We start from the raw sequence: 20,679 nt of genomic DNA, 5'->3' as shown, positions 1-20,679 counted from the left end.
CTAAAATTATTTCAGTCTTCCATTTGAATTCACCTACACACTAAATGTAAACAGGATTTCGCATTCAAGAATCAATCATGCATGCTTTCTTCGGATGCTTTTGCAAAAGTTAAAAAGAATTCTGGTTTAATGATCATACCTTGTTGTACCAGGAAGAAGGAGATCCACATCAGCTTCCTCATCACCAGTAGCAGATGCAGCCCTCAATCGGCTACCTCTGATATGAGGGCATACCACACTACTAGTATCACCACCTCCACGGGGGACCAGAACAAGGCCTTGTGGGTAGTTGGAGATTTCATCCTCTATAGATTCTGATTGGATCATATCAACAAAATTTAGTTAAGAGTTTCATGTCCCAATAGATGATGCAGTTATATTTGTATAAAGAGGGGAATGGTGATTTCAGATTGGATGAAAGAATCCAATTATTATGGCTTTGGGTATCCAAAGAAGAAAAAAATATTTGCGTTCAACATTTATGCATAAATCAAACCTAGCATATTGTATGAAAGATCCAAATCCTTTAAGAACCAACTATCAAGATCATGAATCGTGTTTGAATCTTGGATTTGTGAAGGGAAATGAAAAGAGAGACGTTAAAAAAAAAAATTAAATACATAAATAGCTTCTACTAATATTGCTAAGTCGCTGAAGTTCAGGTAATATGATCGAACCAAGGTCTGGTCTGTCTCTCCTCCTCAGCTCACAACATTGTAAAGCCAATTTAGCAAATGACAACGCCTCTTCAAAAGGCCAATCTGGCACCATCGGATCAAGGATCTCCGAAAATGTTCGTCTCTCAATTGCCTTGCCAACATGGTAGGACAGACCAATCGGAGGCCTTGCTGTAATAATTTGTAACAACATAACACCCAATGAATATACATCAGATTTCACACCCAACAACCCCGTTTGTTGGTACTCGGGATCGATGTAACAAAATGCCCCAGCCGCTGCGGTCATTTGATATTGAGTGACACCATTAGCGACAGATGGTGGGACCAACCTGGCTAAACCAACGTCATTGATCTTGCTCACATAGTTTCGGTTTAAAAGAATGTTTACAGGTTTGAGGTCTCAATGCAGTAGAGGCTGTGGCTTTGTTCGGTGAAGAAAAAGAAGAGCAGTGGTGACCTCAGCAGATATTCTGAAGCGTGTTTTCCATGGCAATGGAGGAGAGTTGTTTTTCAGGAAGAGCCTATCTTCTAAGCTGCCATTTTCCATGTATTCATAAACAAGGCATCCATACTCAAGGCAGGCACCCAGAAGAAGAACCATGTTTGGATGTCTTATGTAGCTTAGTACCTCAACCTGCATGGTGAGAACAATAATAGAAAGTTAGATGCTTAAGTTGGTGTTTGGACACAGACAGACATAATTAGCTTATTTAAAGCTGCAACCTTCATATATGGTGTTTGTTCAGGATAGTTTTCTACATGATCCAAGTATACATCTACAAATTGGCAACAGAAACAAGGAATACATTATACCTCTCGTTGAAATTGTTTATTCCCTTGTGACATTTCCGACCTTAGAACCTTAATGGCAACGGGTGTGTGGTCAAGAAAGGCTTTATAAACAGGTCCATATCCTCCTTCACCAATCTTCAATGAATTGGAGAAGTAGTCTGTTGCAACTTCAATCTCTTTAATGGGGTACTTTCTATACCGAATTTCAGAGCAAGTCAACGCGTCCATAGCCTTCTTCCTCTCTCCTACCTCTTGTATGGCCTTCATCTCTGCATTCTTTCGCATATGGATCTCATATTTTGATATTAAATGTGCCATTAGTGCTGCTTCAATTGCAACCTTGGTTTTATGTTTTTCCATCTCGGCCAAAGCCATCGCAGCCTCTTGGGCTTGCTTTGCTTCCATAACCTTGCGTTCCTCCTCTGGCTTCCATTCATCAATCTCATTTGCCTGGGAAACACAAGTGATTTGTAGTCACATTTGGAAAGACTTATTGTGAGATTACTTCCATGTAGAAGATAGAAAACGTCAATCTAGTTCAAGTCAAGATTTTTACCTTCTCTTTGGAAGAGATTGCTTCTTTGCAAACTGAATTGTACATCTCCATCATTTGGTTAAATTGATCTCTTAATCTCCTCATTTCAGTCTCTAGTTCATTCTGTAATATAGTCATTCAAATGGAGGCATGCAAGTCAATCTGCTATAACAAAACTTTGCAAGACTACAGGTCATGACCTTCTCTTTTTTGTGCACAACAATGTGTTTAATTTCAGCCTTCTCATTGACAACCAGCAAAAGAAAACAAAGCTAATAAAGCATAGAGCATAGGCAATTTCATAATTAACATATGTGTTAGTATTTTACAAACTTCGAAACATATTGACCACTGGGGTCGAAAAATTGTGGGTTTTATCCCTTCAATCAAATGAAGAGAACAAAGTACCTTCCTCGGTGCTTTAAGTTAATGTTTCTTGCTCGTGAATTGGATGGATGCTTGCTCGGTGCCACTGAAATGACACCCTGTAACAGCAAAGTTCTTTTATAGGCACTAAAAGCTAGAAAATACTGCAGAACTGTTGTATGCTTGGACATACGTCAGTCTATTTTGTTTTAAATACATATGCAATGAGTTTATCAGTCCATTGTGCTACCTATTTTTCTTTCCTTGAAACTAATTTAAAGAAATACACATTAGAATTATGAAGAATGTCTTATATTTGGTTTTGGAAACTGTGGCAGGAGTAGCATTTGAATGTGCGTACCAACTACAAGACATCCTTGGGTCAAATTTAAGTCACACCCATAACAAATTAAATATAATATGAGGCTACTTATCACGATCATTCAATTAGGGTGCTCCATTTGTTGATTAAGATATAATCAGATAATCATTATAGATGATCCATAATTATGATCCCATTGATTAATAATTATATCTTGTACACAGAATTTCTTTTGTATTGAACTTACCGAAGTTTGGGAAGAGCCAGAAGTCCTAGAAACATCTGATGTGAGGGAATAGTCCAAATTTTCACAGGACATTTCAGTTGATTGAAAAGTAGGCGGTCCTGAAAAATCACTGACGTCTATATCGGCATCTTGATTGGATGAACTCCCTTTGGAGCGAAACCAAAGATCAAGATTGCACATTGGATGTTGCAGTGAAGAAATCATTCAGCTAGTTGAATGTTGAGGCGAAGGCACAATGCTGTTTGAGGTCGAGAGCTTGTCACATGAAGTTAACTGCATCAAATCATTGTTCCTGTCAAATGACATTGTGCTGGAGCCTCCACTTTTCCAACTCCTGTAGCTATTACTTCTGTAATAGCAGGCAAATAAAGAAAAATAAGAAGCCTAAGTGTTCTAATATGGAAAGATTACTTAGGAACTTTGGTTTAAAATTTGGCCGGTGGACTTTTTGTTTCAATACTACAAACCATAATCTTGATTTTATTTATTTTTTTATTTTTCTTTAAATTTCCTACTCTAAATGAAACGAGAAAACTAAAAAGGCATAACATTAGAGTCTGAATGACATACTTCTTTGTCTCGAGGCTGAGAAAGCAAAGGATTTAAAAGTCTTAAACCAAATATTACATTCCGTCAGTTGTCACAAACCCTCTTTTTCATGGGGAAGCTGTCCATGAGAGTCACACGGCTGTTCAGGGGCTGTTATGAATTTTCGCCCTCGGAAAGCTCTTTTTCGAGTAAGTTTAAGGTGTATTCAACTCTAACTCTCTACCTACGGGTCTGAATTATGTTCCGTCAGTTGTCACATGTCTTATTTGTCATAAGGAAGCTATTCGTGAGATTCACCCTGTGGTTTGGGGGCTGTTTTGAATTTTCGCCCATGAAATGCCATTTTTCGACTAAGTTTAGGGCGTGTTCGGCTCTAACTCCCAACCTACGGGTCCGGATTACATTCTGTCAGTTGTCACAAGCCCTCTTTTTCATGGGAAAGTGTCCGTGAGAGTCACATAGTTGTTCGGGGACTGTTATGAATTTTCGCCCTCGGAAAGCTCTTTTTCAAGTAAGTTTAAGGCGTATTCGGCTCTAACTCTGTATCTACGGGTCCGAATTATGTTTCGTCAGTTGTCACATGTCTTATTTGCCATAAGGAAGCTGTTCGTGAGATTCACCCTGTGGTTCGGGGGCTGTTTTGAATTTTTGCCCCCAAACCGCCCTTTTCGACTAAGTTTAGGGCGTATTTGACTCTAACTCCCAACCTACGGGTTCGGATTACATTCCGTCAGTTGTTGCAAGTCTTATTTGTCATGGGGAAACTATCCGTGTGAGCCACATGGTGGTTCGGAGGCTGTTTTCAATTTTCGCCTCCGAAACGCCCTTTTTCGACTAAGTTTAGGGCGTATTTAGCTCTAACACCCAACCTACAGGTCCGAATTACATTCCGTCAGTTGTCACAAGTCCTATTTATCATGGGAAGCTATCCTTGAGAGTCACACGGTCATGCGGGGGTTGTTTTGAATTTTTGCCCCCGAAACGCCATTTTTCGAGTAAGTTTAATGCGTATTCCACTCTAACTCCCAACCTACGGCTCAGGATTACATTCCATCAGTTGTCACAAGTCGTATTTGTCATTAGGAAACTGTTTGTGTGAGCCACATGATGGTTAGGGTGCTGTTTTGAATTTTTCCCCCCCCCCCCGAAACACCCTTTTTCGACTAAGTTTAGAACGTATTCTGCTCTAGCACCTAACCTACGGGTCCGGATTACATTCTGCCAGTTGTCACAAGTCTAATTTGTCATTGGGAAACTGTCTGTGTGAGCTAGACGGTGGTTCGGTGGCTGTTTTGAATTTTCCCCCCCGAAACGCCCTTTTTCGACTAAGTTTAGGACGTATTCGGCTCTAACTCTCTATCTACGGGTCCGAATTACATTCCGTCAGTTGTCACAAGTCCTATTTATCATGGGGAAGCTATCCGTGAGAGTCACATGGTTGTTCAGAGGCTGTTTTGAATTTTCTTCCCCAAAAAGCTCTTTTTCGAGTAAGTTTAAGGCGTATTCGGCTTTAACTCTCTACCTATGGTTCCGAATTACGTTCCGTCAGTTGTGACAAGTCTTATTTGTCATGGAGAAGCTATCCATGAGAGTCACACGGTGGATCAGGGGCTGCTTTAAATTTTTTCCATTCTCAATTGGTTGGCCATTCGCAATTGGTGTGGTCTAGGTTGACATCAAACAACATTTAATACAATGGACTGACGTCAAACAATAACTAAATCTACACGCCATTTGCAAATGAGATCATTGTATGCAAAATGACCCCGCATAAAAGCTTGAACAACAGTAGCATCAAGCAGAAAATCGGACAGCACCCCTTCCTCTTAAACACAATCTTACCTGATTTAAATTTGAAATGAAGTCGATTATGGAACAGTACATCTCTTCTGAGTTGCTTTTTACCCCGAAAAACAATCCTTGTTTTGACAAGTGGACATAACTCCTCCATATCAAAATGAGATGTATTACACATATAGTCATTCCTTTGCTTCCATATGGACCAAAGTATTATGACTAGAATGGCTCTCTAAATTTTCTTATTAAATTTCTTCCGTCTATACCCTGCCTGCCATTGTAGAACTCCCTCCACTAAGTTTGGCATTGCCCATTGAAGTCACCACCACTTTAACATTGCAGACCACAAACATCGTACAGGTTTACAACTCAAGAATAAGTGATTCACATCATCAGCCTAACCATTACATAAGACACAAGTAGTATTAGCATTAGTATTTACAACCCCAATTTTTTGAAGTAATACCTTAGTTTTTACTCTCCATTTCCAAGGAAACCAGCTTAAAAATTGGACTTTTGGATGACTAATGTTGTTCCAGAGCAGCTTAGGAGGTAGCATTATTGGGCGTTGACAATATTCACACCATTTACAAATTGAGTCAACACTGAATTCCCCTGAGGGTTCTGCTCTTCATCTTAATTTATCTTCAACACCTTCTCTAAGATGTGTTGCATCATTCAAAATAGTAATAAGCCTTGTTAATTCCTATTTTTTTGGGTTCAGCCTAGTAAACTTGTAAGAGACTCCATTTTATCTCAAGACACATAGAACAATCTAGGGAACACATCTGTAAGCCTTTGATTTCCAATCCAAATATCCAACCAAAAGAGGCATCTCCTGTCATTTCCAGGTACTATTTATGTATTTGTCACAAAAAAATTATGAAGATTTGGGTTGATTTCAGTAATTGGCACAACATTGAGCCAAATTACGGAGAATTTAGACTTCCTACCCAAAAATCATAAAAGCTTTGATTAATCACGTCCTTTGGTCCACTGAAACACAACTTTCATCATCGACTTAGACCACTATAATAGCATTGTTACCGCTACTAGTGTCATGTTATCTTCATGTCGAGATGATGACGTCACCTATGAATCAGTTTGACACATTTATGACTCTAGCACGTACTAGTATTAGCCCTTGCCTATTATCTCATAGACGGTCACAACTTTTTTACCGTTACTCCGTTTCAAAAATAATAAATTGTATTTTTATTCGTAGATATATATTGTTTCTCACTGTACCCACCCTAATGACTACATTATTTGTCTTTTCTTACTTTGGTCCAATTGCTAACTTCTGAGGGAAACTTTGGAATTTTTAAAATTAACTTTCCTACCTTGATCACTTGGAGACCTTTGTTTTCACACTTCAAAATAGATGGTTCATGGTAGGCAGTAAATGGAAGGGTTCTATAATGGAGGGTTGCATGTTGAGGTGGTCTACAGCAGAGGATTTGGTACAAATTTAGGTGAACTTGACCCATAGGGCATTTTCCGTCACAGAACTATAACATTTGTTACAATCTGGACCAAAGTGAAAAGAATCTAATCAGTGTGTTCGGTTTCAATTTTTTGAATTCACCTTTTTGAAAATTGAGTTCTTTGCTTTTTGTGTTTTTTTGTTTTTAGTGAATATTTTTGAAAAATAAGTATGCAAAAATACGACAAATGTACTGACTTTTCATTTTTATTTTTTTTGGTATTTAGTGTATTTTGTAAAGATTTTTTTTCACAAATATTATACATTTTAAGTGTATTTATGTTAGGTGTGTCTAGAATTTTTTTAAAAAAATGCTTAAAATATTAAAAAATGTCATTGCAAACATTAAAATACGAAAAATTAAAAAGTAGAATTTTATGAAAAATGTTTTCCGAAAACCAGAACCAAACAAGCTGAATTTTTTTTCATTAATTTTTGGATTCATTATCAGATCAATCTAATTTTTTTTTTTGAATAAAATACACAAAACGCATGACAAAATAAAGGGTTTTGTATTGAAAGAAGGCCCAAACAACACGGTCTGGTCCATATTGTGGGCTGAAGTCAATCCATCTCCATTACAATAATCATATATTTTGTTTCCAAAAAAAAATTAAATTTTAAACTTCCTAAAAACTCAACCAATGCCTATTTGGGAACCCAAAAGCTCCCACCCAAACGGAACCCTTGAGATCAATTTTTATAACCCTTGTCCCTCACGTTTCTTTTCTCTCATTCTCTCATTCTCAGCCTCCTATTCTCTTACAGCCGTGTACTCCTTTTGCTGGAAACCACATAGTTGCTGCTGCCACCACCATTACTAGCCAACACCTTCATGATGTAGAGACATATGGTATGTTTTCTTTGATTGTAAACTCATGTAAGTTGATTTTAGTTCCCTGTTTTAAACTTGTTTTGGTCTGTTTGGATTTTTATGTGTTCATTCAATTTTTCAGTTGTATATATGTGTTGTTCATGTGTTTAAAACGTAATATGATGTACCTAATATGAAACCTAATGTATATGAGTTATATATTTGATGAGTTTTAAAAGCAGAACAATGGTTGCCAAGAGGCCAACCGCAACAAGAGGAGAAAAAAAAAACCTGTGTGAAATCACCTAGCAATCCTGGTGCGACAATCTTTCGGTTCATACATATATATATATATATGTTTGTATATGAGAATGAGAAATATAATCCCGATCTTCAATCCTTTTTAATTTTTTTTTTCTTCTTTTCATTTAAATTTGAGTAAAACTGTGATTAAATCAATCCGTACTCTTTTTTTAAAAAAATTATCAAATTCAAGTAATAATATTGACTGTTGAAAGAATTGGTTGAGGATTAGACGTGCTTTTAATCGTGGCAAGTCATTGTTTGTTGATTGGAATGGAGTGAATTTATTGTTGTTGATTTGTTTTTTTTCCTTGTTAATTTGAAAATGCTGTTGTTCTTTTCTGAGGCCGATCCAAATGGGTTCTCAGTGTAAGCTGTGTGGTAACACAATTTCACCCGGCCTAAATTGTATTGGTGGGCAGCCTCAATGTATTACATGTTTTTTCTCATGTCTTATTTCAGGGAACTGCCCTACATTTTTTTTTATTCATAGAGCAAATCTTTTTTCTAATATTGTTGTGATAGTAGATAGATTTTTTTTTTAATTTTTTTTAAATGAAAGAATATGTGATTGTTGACACAGTTTGTCCAACAGAAGAAAATTGGTACTTACAACTTCAACTTTTGTAGTTGTATTGACAATAAAGCTTTTATTAAAACATATACATATTCATCTGATAGTCATAAATTGATTAGAAGTTGGTATGAGGGTTTGTTAGATTTGTTTTTCCCTTCCCGATGGTGTGTAGATTTATGGTAATAAAAATTTGAGTGTTTAGGGTGATGGGGAGAATGGTGTTTTGGTGAGGGAGAGAGGAATGGAGCCTTTGGGACATTGAAAGGTAAAAATAAGTTGTGGAGGACTGCTGGTTGCATATGGGCAAATGTGAAGCAAATTCTAGAGATTATCGATATAGTAATAGAGTTTGATGTGTCAAATGTTAATAAAGTAGATGCTAGTTAATCTAATCAACAACAATGTTTATTTGTTTGCCTCATTTAATTTTTTTATTTTTTATTTTTTATTTTGTATTTTTATATTTATAAACAATGTGTAATTGAACAGTTTGTCGTTATTATTTTTCTTTTATTTTGTGTACTTTTCTCGCACTGACTAACTTGAGTTAATTTTTTCTCATACGATTATTTCACGATTTGCTTGTGTAGATAATATATAACAATACACAATGAGCGAAGGAAGTAACAAACCTTGCATACACAAACGATTTACACCGGCATTCTTCTTCTACAAGTATTATTTCTTCACACTATTCAATTTCTTATTTTAATTGCATTTGTTATGTTGGGTTAAAATATTAATCCTTATTATTCATTTGGTTGAACCTGTAACAAAGATGAAAACAAAAGCAAGCAAGAAACACAAATAAAAGTCACCGACACGGTTTGCACATTGCTTGCCACATATTGTTATCATATTTAATGTTATCTGTATCCGTTTTTTTTCTACAAGCATCAATTATGTTCACTTTTGAGGCAATGTAGATGACAAAGGACATAGGACATCAACGGAGAACCCAACGGAAGGAGGAGAAGAATGATTACAAAGAGATGGGAAGGTGTAGTGTTGTTGATAAGCAAGCCAAGCTGAAAGGTCCCCTTCCCACAAAACCAAGAAAGGTGAAATATAGGGAGAGCAAAAAACGAATTGTTTTAATATGAACTATTTCACACATTGTAATAACATGTTCGCATTTGCATATACTCACATAAATTGATTCACACACTATTGTTAATTTATTGAAGTTGTTTATCTTAAATTATTCTAACACCCACTATATTCTTTTTCAGTGGCATTTCCAAACGCGAATTTCCTTGAGATCAATTGTTAAAATAATCAAAAGATTGAGCTTGGAACAACATGATGCAATTAGTAACAGTGGTTTAGGGGGCCTATTGAATCTCAGATGTACAAAGCTTGATCATGACCTCTGTGAATGGTTGATTCAAAAATTTGATCCCAAAACTTGTTCCTTGAATGTTCATGGCCGACAACTCCTCATTACAGAACTAGACGTTCACAAGTTATTGGGCATTCCTGCCAAAGGAAAAACCATAGAATTGAATAAATCTTCAAAAGAATTTCCTAAACTATTTGAAGAACTTGGAGTTGTCCAAGGTGCTATCAAATTAAATGCTTTGAGAGATTATTTAACCAAAACCGATGGAGCTGGAGAGGAATTTAAGAGGATATTTGCCCTATATATATTAGGTGCATTCTTATGCCCAACCACAAAGGATGGTGTTAAGCAATCCTTCATTCACCTCGTTCAGAATGTGGATGGCATGAAGGATTATAATTGGTCAAAGTTCACTCTTCAATTCCTTGTTCGTGGTTTACGCAAGTACAGTTCAAAAAGTCAATCGCAACCAAATGGATGCTTATTTCTTATAATGGCATACTTGCAACCAATTAATAATTGTTTTGTTATAAATACTTGATTTTAATGCCTATTTCATTGCATAGTATGTGTTAAATTCATACATTTTTGTGATGCAGTTGTTTTACTTTGATCGTGTTGCTCCGAGTGGTTGTCATGTTGCTCGTGCTCGCTCGGTCCCTTGCTTGGCTGATTGGGGCGATGCAGAAATAAAAGAGACATTGAAACTATTCGAAAATTCAGGAGGTTACCAGAATGGGAAGGTCATCCTTTATTTCTTTTCTTTTAGGTTTGGTTTTGTTTGTTTTTATTCATGTTGAAATGGAAAACTAAATTCTCTATAACATGTCTTTAAATAGGTTGCTGTTAATTTTGTTGTTGAAGAGCAAATGCCACCATCAGTACAAAGCGAGGGAATGAAAAATATTAATGATAGTCGGATTTCAAAAATTGAGACGACTGTTTGTGACATTAAAAGTATTTTGGAAGAACTAGTTGTCATTGTTAAAAGTGGAATGGCTAATTCTTCCATTCCCAAGGTCATGGAAAGATTGGAGACACCACAAATGCCAAAGCAACGAGAAGTGGATCACAACCAATGTAATAAATTAGCTGACATAGTTGCACATGGAGTTGTAGAATCTACGGTTGTACCTATAGTTGAACATGTGACCAATGTGCTCCCGCCAAAACATGATGTTGTGGTAGAATCTACGGTTCTACCTACAGTGGAACATGTCACCCCTGTGCTATTGCCAGAACCTGCTGTTATGGAAGCATCAAAAAACACAGATGAAAATAGAATTCTGCTCGCACCATCAATCTTGAAATTGGATTCCCATCTTCATGATCAAACCACCCAGGTTCAAAAACAAGTAACAAATTCACCATTATTTTATGCCATTGATGGTTCTTCTGATACAAATGGTGCTCCCATTACACATCAGATACAAGGGAGGAATAATAAGCAAAAAAAAATGACAGTGGGATTGAAGAATAAGCGAAGGAAAAAAAATCCAAAACTCTAACTTGTTGATGAATCTAGTTCATCAACTGGTCCATATGGTGGTCGGTGCACTCGACGTTCAGATGAGGGGGTGGAAAGTCAATATGTGCAGTCACCTTATATAGCCATCGCTAGTAACAAGAGAAAAGCCATTCCAAAAAAGCCAACCCAAACAATACTTGACTTCAATACAGCAGATTCGTCTCTCGATACAAAGGATGATAAGTTTGATCAAGTAAGTCATGTAGATTATATATGTAGTATACGATGTTATTCATTTGTGATACTCTATTTCACGATTTTTGGTTTTAATGGTGTTTTGGTTGCAATTTGTGGTAGAGTTTTAACTTACTTGGAAAACTACTTGGCACCAATTTCGATGCTATTGAGGTTATTACTCATTCTGTTATTGTTCTTGATCTCCAATCCCCTATAACACACTGTACGAAGTTTGACAATTTGTTATTTATGTATTGGGTTACATTCACAAGTCATCCACTGCACGAATTGTAAGGCCATGTCCTTTATCTGCCGAGGAAAAAATTCTGAAGGAATATTGTTTCGATAAGGATTTGGAAGACAGGTAATTTTATTGAGTTTATATGTTCCTCTATCAATTAACAGTAAGTTTAACCCTTCAATTTTCACATGATTCAGTGAGGATATTGTGGTGATGGAGCTGTTTTACACGCCGATTGAACTTGCCACCCGCTTAGATTTGTGCTCATTACAACCAAAAACCTGGATTCGTGGTTCCGTAAGTGTTCATTTCATACGTCAATATTGCTATGTGATGTCATTTTCAATGATATAGGTCTGAAATTATTATTTGTTGCATGTATTGTAGATTATCAATTTAGTTGTAGCAAAATTGACAAATGCCCAAAGAAGGCTTTTTCCGGATAAGTGTCATAGTACATGGTACTTTCCCACATATGTATAGGTGAGTAGTATAGTGTGTCATGTTAATGTTTGGGTGTTGATGTACACTTACTAAAGCATACTTGTACATTATTGAATGTAGCAACATATTTTGAATGGGACGGACCATGCAAAGCTATGCGACGAATATTTTGGGGAGTCTCGATACACTGGGAAGCTTCATGCCTGTGAAGAAGTAATGGGTCAAGCACTCTTACATTTTGCACGACTATTCTAAATATCCTCTCCATTGTACTGCTATTATTAAATTTTTATCTGTTTTATGGCATTATTATTATTTATTTATTTTTCATTTTCTAAATTGGTTGGGCAACATTGCACTAAGTTTTGTTATTATTGTTGCTTAGATATATATTCCGGTGAATGACAATGGAGAACATTAGTTTTGTGTCAAGATAGATATGGCACATCGCATGGCCTATCTATTTGACTCGCGTCCTAGTCGCACAAATGATGAAAGTCAAGAATTAATGGCAACGAAACTGGTAGGCCATTTAATTTATTTATTTATTTATTTTTTTGTCTTTGGTAAAATAAACATCATAATCTATATTACTACGCTCATGCATAGGTTCAAAAAATGCATTTGTTATTGCAACACTATTTTGGAGACCAGTATGTTGCAAACGTCAAGGAATTTGAATTAGAGAGATTGAAAGACCCTTGTCTCCAATATAAGACTGATAGGTATACTAAAAAAATTATTCCTTCACTCTCCAATTTTGGCTCTCCTATTAATATTACACACAAGGTTGACCTTCGCATGCATCTTTTCATGAAGTTATGACTGTGGTATGTTCGTCATAAAGTATATGCAAGGTGTTGTCATGCCGACCGGCATACACAAGGTGACTATTTCATGTTTAACCACATAATTACACTACTACAATTACATTGTCATATGATGGTATTGTTGATGGTATATTGTCTGTTCTATTTCCTCAGTTTGATAAGATGGAAAGGTTTAGGCTGCTAGTCGACCTAGTGAAAGATTTGTCGAACAGTAAGTATATTTTTTTTACCAATTTGTATGGAATATCTACTTAGTGCTAAAGATTGGTGTGATGAAACTACATCTGATATGTAATTGTGAAGCAGTACTCTTAGTTGTTACAATTACAATCACTCAAAAAATTCACAGGAAGGCTTTGATTGTTTACAAGTTGTTTTACAAGTGAAGAAGGAAAAATTCATCTTGATTGTTTTACAATTTGTTTTAAAATTCATATTTTATTTTATTTTTTTAACTTTTTAAATCAAATTAATGTAGATACACTTAAAAAGATACAAAAATTGTGAAAATATTTTTTTGTAAATCACTAAAAACAAAAATAAATACATGGAATAAGCACCCACCTTAGGGTGCCAGAGCATCGACTAAACCAGTGCAACATTGTATCATATCCATCCAGAAGAGCATCCAGCTACTATAGTAACATCAACATGATAGCATAAACAAAAATATGTCAATGACCAAACTATTAACATTACTCCCAAACATGAGTTGGTGCAAACAAAAACAAATTTCAGACTATTAAGGTTCTTCCATAATGTCATCAAACATAACCACTAGAATAGAACAAATAAAAAAAGAACCACCACAATAAAATATAATCACATTTCCGAATCAAAGCGATGTTATAAGTATATCTGTATGGGAAGAAATGGAAAAGCATTTACAATTCAGACCAAAAAAAAGAATCTCCACTGGGCTCCTATATTCAGTACTTGGCTATTGAACTCCAAATCCTATACAATCAAAATGTGACACAAATCAATTGTTAAAAAAATCGGATCATGTCAATTCTTTCCACAAATCGCATGATCTCTTTGTAAAATGAAGCCCGCTCTTTTCTAGCAACTGCCAAAGATCTATCGTTAGAAAAAGCTTCTTCGACTGTGTAGCTGCTGCTGCTAATAATAATGAATCTATTGAAATATGAGCACTGAATTACACTATAAAGAATACCCTAATTAGACCATGAACAGGTACTTCAAGTCCTCTACTATAAGCCGAGTCTGACGACTACCTGTCTCGTCCTCGCCAAATGCAGATGCAACCATCACTCTTTTTTTTTGCTGCAAAACAGAAAGTGAGTACTCAGCATCAGCATTGAAAGGAGATATAGAATACAGATACTAAGTTTGGACCATAAGCCAAATGTACGCGATTGATTTAACATAACAAAAGCTTTTCTCAGGAATAGGGAAAAATATATGAAGTAGCAATGTCCTATTCAGATTTCAATAATTCGGTTACCTGTCAGATAATAATAACCCTCTACACACTTGAATCTGTAAACAATGCCATCACTAACTATAAAATATTGTTTACAACAGGTGTGAGAGGATCTTCATCCACAATTATTATGTGGGTAAATTACATTGAATCTCACAAGTTTGGCATAAATACACCAACCTCCCTTTCAGTAAAGGGGACCAATTCACAACACCTATCCACACCCTTTTTGCTTCTTTTGTCCTTACAGGAACATAAAATTGCGATATAATGCTACTAAGGTTTAACTGGGCTACAAATAAAGTTAAGGAATGATAAATTTTGTAAAGATGGTGTTCATTCAAGAAACCAAGCAACCATTACTAGTAAGTAAATCAGTTTTATCCTCACCAATGCCTTCACCAGCTGTTATAAAAGACCCTGTTCAACATCTAAAATACCTCTACTACCATATGTTAATCAAGTACAAAAGTTCTCAATCATAGTCTCATCATATTATAAAATCAATTACTCATTGCAAACAATTAATGAGAAGAAAAAAAGAAAAGAAAAGTAAAAGCAAGCATAACAAATCCAGTGCCAATAATAATGTGACAGCAGATGGTGAACATTTCTACACTACCTTAAAAAATCTTACGAATTTTACATTGACAATGGAAAAAAACAGGCCACAAGATTGGAGCAAAAAAAATAATACCTGGAGAGCTAAAATGCGATCTTCAACTGTATCTTTTACTGTCAACCGCAAAACTGTAACCGGACGGGTCTGTCCAATCCGATGGGCTCTATCTATTGCTTGATCTTCAGTTGTTGGGTTCCACCAGAGGTCCAGAAGAACACGACAAGCTGCAACCATGTTCAGTCCTTAGAATTTTTACACTCCAATCATTTTCCTTCTCCTCATTTCCCCTCTAATCTACACCTTCGTCAGCGACTCCAGCACCAATTTCCTCATAAGCCCACACCATCCCCTGCCAAGACCCCCCTCCATGCCCCCATCTCTGACAACTAGTTTCGCCTACCCACCGGGGCCACCGCTGAGATAGAGTCAAGGAAGTTAAATAAGATTTTATCAATTGTCCACATAAATTCTCACAATAAGGAATAATATGGCACACCACCACCAATTGCAAAGGACATATACCAAAACAAAAGGGTGGCAAAGAACAACAGGTTATACAATTACCCAAAACTTCTATGACTATCCTTTTGCCTTCTTTCCCTGGGGGTGGGGCCACAAATAACAAAAACAAAAAGTAAACTGGGCACTGAGTTGCACACTAGTCTGCTTAGAAAAATGACAAATTGCCTGAGACACAGGCAGGCAGGAAAGAAAATAAAGACTGATTGGATAAAAACATTCAACAAAAAGAGACCAATCATAAGTGCCCAGTTTCAAAGCACAGTACGAGAAAATTGATAGCAATTGTAAATTTTAATGCCAATATTTTAAGCATAAGAGACCAATCATAAGTGCCAAGAAACCAAAAAACGAACCATCACACTAAATTTGAGTGTCAAAACTAAGATTAAGATATTACAACTACATATCAGGAAATGATTCTCCAAGGTCTAGCAGGCTTACACTTCCGAAATACCGGTCAAGTATTTCAACAAAATGATTTGGGATTTATTCACCTTTGTTTTTTAAATGAATCCCCAAACTAAGAAATTTACAAGTAGAACAACGTAGACAAATGTCAATTTTGATAAGAAAACGAGGCAATTTCAAAAAATTAAAACTGAAATATGAAGGGAGCCCCACACGTTTGGGGTGACATAGCCATATTTATGCATTCTTTGTTATTCATTAAAAAGAAAAACAAATAATAGAGCTGAAAAAGAGAGAGAGAGAGAGAGAGAGAGAGAGAGAGAGAGAGAGACATTGCAATATTAGTAGTGATTGTAAACTCATCCAACGTAAGGACAGCTCATCCAACTTAAGGACAATATTCGAGCAAACATATTTGGGAGTTATTTACCTTTATTTTTTAAATGATTCTCCAAACTAAGAATTTATGGATATTGTGAAAGATAAAAACACCTAAGACATCAACAAAACGTAACTAATATGCACTAATGTCTCCTTGCAAAAACAACGTATCAATCACTATAAGGCTCATCATAAAACTAAACTACAGTTGAGAATTTGTCGGTTCATCAATATCTTCCATGTGGGGCTCCAACTCTGTGTTCAAGAATGTTTCAATGTCTGAGTCGCTACCCTCTCTCCGGCTAGTTGAAGCCAATTTTTTACACGTTCGCTTCGTGTGTCCGATGCTCCTACAATAGCAAATAACGCATAAACAATTTTAATAACCATGTACATGCAACAGGATGGAAAAAGGACATGCAATTAAAGTACCATACCTACAATACCCACAACGCCTTGGTTTTAGAGGTTTACCCATAGAAGATGTCCCTCCAGGGTTCTCTTTGGTCTTCACTACATTAGGATCACCAACGCCACATAGTTTGGGTGCAATATTTTTGTCGCCAACCTCGGTATTATATTTTGTTCGCATTGCCCAGCGCTTTTTCATCTTCAATGTCATCTGGAAAGCCATTTCCCTTGCCTCTTCAAAATCGTTGTCTGCGTGTGAGGCATAATATGACATTTCACTAAAACATGAGCTTAGTATACCGAACCGGGCTGTCTGTGTTAGGGTGCTAGAAATTTGGGTAAGACTTGGTTGTTGATATCCTGACCTAGCACGTCTTGTCCATCTCTTCAAGACACAACTCGGTGGAATACACATTAATTGTTCAGATTTCATGACAGCAACCATGTGGCAACAAGGGATGCCAAACGATTCAAACTTCAAGCAACAACATTTTATTGTGATATCTGCTGGAAAATACTCAACCGTCCATGTGCTTGTTGGTGCCTTGTACTCACCAAAACGATAGGTGCGACGATCCTCCAACTCAACTCTTTCCATCACAAACAGTATACCCTCTTTGCTGATTTCACGTCGAAACAATGAAAAAATATTTCGAGTAAAGAGCTCAGCTGCATGTTTTTCCAAACTTCTCAATGGCGTAGTCAAAACCGGGAAACTATTCTCTGTTTTAGATTCTGTTTCTGCCTCATTAACACGCATCCTAGCAAGAGCCCTATCATATTGTGCTACAAATTCGTACAACTTTACCTTTTGTTCTAGGAACATATTGAAATATGCATTCATACCCTCGACACGTTGAGTGCTCCTCATCCCAGCAAACATGTGACCACGAAGATACGCCTCAGCCCACTTATCACGCTTGCGGTGAATCTCCAACACCCAGTTATTGTTCTCCAACTTGTATTGTTTCACCATACGAGCCCACGCATTGTCAAACTCAACAATTTGACATTTCTTTAACATCAACTGAGCGAAATCACTAGTAAATTCTGGTATGTGGACATTTGTTGAGGCATTTTTCTCCAGATACCAAGAACATAAACGATGTCTGCAATTTGGAATAACTCTTTCGATTGCCTGACACATTGCCCTATCACCATCTGTTACAACAGAGATGGGTCTTTGTCCATCCATGGCCTCCATTAACGTTTCCAACACCCACGTGTATGTCTCCATTGTCTCATCAGGCAACAAAGCACATCCAAATATGATTGTCATAAAATGGTTACTCACGCCAGCTAGAATCACAAATGGCTTCTTATACTGATTTGTACGATAAGTTGTATCAAATACCAATACATCACCAAATGCAGCATAGTCCATCCGAGACCTACCATCTGCCCAGAAAATCTTGTCCAACCGGTTATCCTTATCGACGTTGTACTTGAAAAAAAATAATGGATCTGCATCTAGTTTAGCTGATAAGTATCCTAAGGCACCCTCTGCATCCCCTTCTGCGAGTTGTACTTTGCGCTCAGCTTGGAACTGGTTGTGCAAATCTCTGTGAATAAAGCCCACCTTCTCATAACCCCCTGATTGATGGACCATAAAATCCATGATTTGACTCGTTCTCATACCCACATTGCGCATGGCCTTTGCTTGAGCTTTGTCTGCACTTGTTACAAACCTATGTGACCACAAAAAAGGGACGTAGTGTGGTGCTGCCAAGGGATGGTTGTGTTCCCCTACAAAGTGGGTCACAACATATTTTTTAATTGTCTTGTCATAACGCACACGAAATGTGGCACTACAAAAAAGTCTAGTTTCTGCCCTGGGAGTTCTCACCCGTTCCACACGCTGTAAGTATTTCTTCTCTCTTACACCTTCCCTTGAACAAACCCATTTCCTACTCTCTACAAATTTGTTGTCTCCACAAATTCGTTTCCTACTTCTTCGTACGCTAAAACCGATGACCCTAGCGTATGCATTGTAGAAAGAATAAGCATCCTCCTCTGAATTGAATTTCATTTGCAAAACATCAACCTCAGTATGCATTCGTAAACTATCATAGGTTTGGGAAGCTAACCCTTCTTCTTTCCCATCGACAACATCATCCTTGCCATCCGGAGCAACTTGATTGTCAATTTTATTGTTGACCTCTTTCTGCCTACTACTTTCAGGTTCATCCGTCATATCTACATAACAAATCGCATAGACAACAGATGTGCACGTAGACAACAGATGTGCAGATTTGGCATCAGTTAAATGCAAATAATAATAAAGTACACTCGTAAATGCCATTATATAAATTAAAATCAAACAAATCAACAAAAAAACACACCCGCCAGTGCCCTCCTATAAATTAAAATCAAACAAATAAATAAGCACACCTGCCAGTGCCCTGCTATCAATTCAAAGCAAATAAATACAAAAATACACCAGCAAGTACCCTACTATAAATTAAAACATAAAAAATCACACCCGCCAGTGCTCTGCTTTCAATTATCAATTCTTAAAAGAAAACGAACAAATAAGCACATCCACCAGTGCTTTACTACCAATTCAACGCAAATAATAAGAAAACACACCTTCAAGTACTCTATTATCAATTAAAATGAAACAAATAAATAAAAAAGCACATCCATTAGTACCATGCTATAAATTAAAAGCAAACAAATAAATAAGTACACCCGCCAATGTTTTGCTATCAATTCAAAGGAAATAAATTCAAAAACACACCAGCCAGTGCTCTGCTTTCAATTATCACTTATTAAAACAAAATGAACAAATAAGCACACCTGCCAGTGCTCTGCTTTCAATTATCAATTGTTAAAAGAAAATAGAAAAAAGCACACCCGCCAGTGCTCTGCTTTCAATTATCAATTATTAAAACAAAATGAACAAATAAGCACACCCGCCAGTGCTCTGCTTTCAATTATCAATTGTTAAAAGAAAATAGAAAAAAGCACACCCGCCAGTGCTCTACTTTCAATTATCAATTGTTAAAAGAAAATAGAAAAAAGCACACCTGCCAGTGCTCTGCTTTCAATTATCAATTGTTAAAAGAAAATAGAAAAAGCACACCTGCCAGTGCTCTGCTTTCAATTGTCAATTGTTAAAAGAAAATAGAAAAAAGCACACCCGCCAGTGCTCTGCTATAAATTATCAATTCTTAAAAGAAAATGAACAAATAACCACACCCACCAATGCTTTGCTATCAATTGAACGGAAATAATAAAAAAACACCTGCAAGTACTCTACTATCAATTAAAATAAAACAAATTAACAAAAAAGCACACCTGCCAGTGCCCTACTTTAAATTAAAATCAAACAAATAAATAAGCACACCCGCTAGTGCCCTGTTATTTATTGAAAGAAAATAACTAAATAATGCACACTTGCAAGTATCCTATTATCAATTAAAATAAACAAATAAATAAAAAGCACGCCTGGCAGTGCCTTGCTATTAATTAAAAGTAAATAAATTAAAAAGCACACCTGCCAATGCAACTGCTACGGAGGGAGGGAGGGAGGAGGTATAGCTTCACTTCTACGTTAAGATGTAGAAATTGAGGACTTGTGACAAACAACAACAGAACATCGAAACAGAGTCAGTAAAGAAGACAATACTTAAGGAGATTTATGATTATGGGGCGAAAAAGAAGGATCTATGTATGAAAAATATTATTTTGCACATCTTTTCACATTAACAAACTGCATAACCAATAATAGAGATGAAACTGTACTACTTTTGTTCAAAGAATCAATAACCATTACATAAACAGTTAAACAAATGTACCAACACCAACTGATTAACCACTTAAAAGATAAAAAATAAAAGATCTAGAAAGAAACAA

General features: G+C 36.4%; 1 protein-coding gene, 1 long non-coding RNA gene and 1 pseudogene across 2 annotated transcripts; all 3 read right to left on the bottom strand.

Annotated features, from left to right (window-relative positions):
* Positions 1-373: 373 nt before the first annotated feature.
* On the bottom strand, positions 374-3,122 carry LOC114282027 (U-box domain-containing protein 34-like; annotated as a pseudogene).
* A 10,702-nt stretch (positions 3,123-13,824) lies between these two features.
* Positions 13,825-15,404, bottom strand: LOC145791063 (uncharacterized). Its single transcript, XR_014330712.1, has 2 exons — positions 15,175-15,404; positions 13,825-14,317 (listed from the first exon to the last, which is right to left on the bottom strand). It is a non-coding gene; the product is annotated as an uncharacterized LOC145791063 (long non-coding RNA).
* A 1,208-nt stretch (positions 15,405-16,612) lies between these two features.
* Positions 16,613-19,015, bottom strand: LOC114256030 (protein FAR1-RELATED SEQUENCE 5-like). Its single transcript, XM_082872407.1, has 2 exons — positions 16,848-19,015; positions 16,613-16,760 (listed from the first exon to the last, which is right to left on the bottom strand). Exons 1-2 carry the CDS (start codon positions 19,013-19,015, stop codon positions 16,613-16,615), a joined length of 2,316 nt encoding a protein of 771 aa, XP_082728533.1.
* Between the last annotated feature and the right edge of the window lie 1,664 nt (positions 19,016-20,679).

This window comes from Camellia sinensis, chromosome 5, assembly GCF_055761805.1.
Source record: "Camellia sinensis isolate YWXY chromosome 5, ASM5576180v1, whole genome shotgun sequence".
Lineage (NCBI taxonomy): Eukaryota > Viridiplantae > Streptophyta > Magnoliopsida > Ericales > Theaceae > Camellia > Camellia sinensis.
The sequence above is the reverse complement of the archived record's forward strand: the minus strand, read 5'-3'. Positions and strand labels throughout refer to the sequence as shown.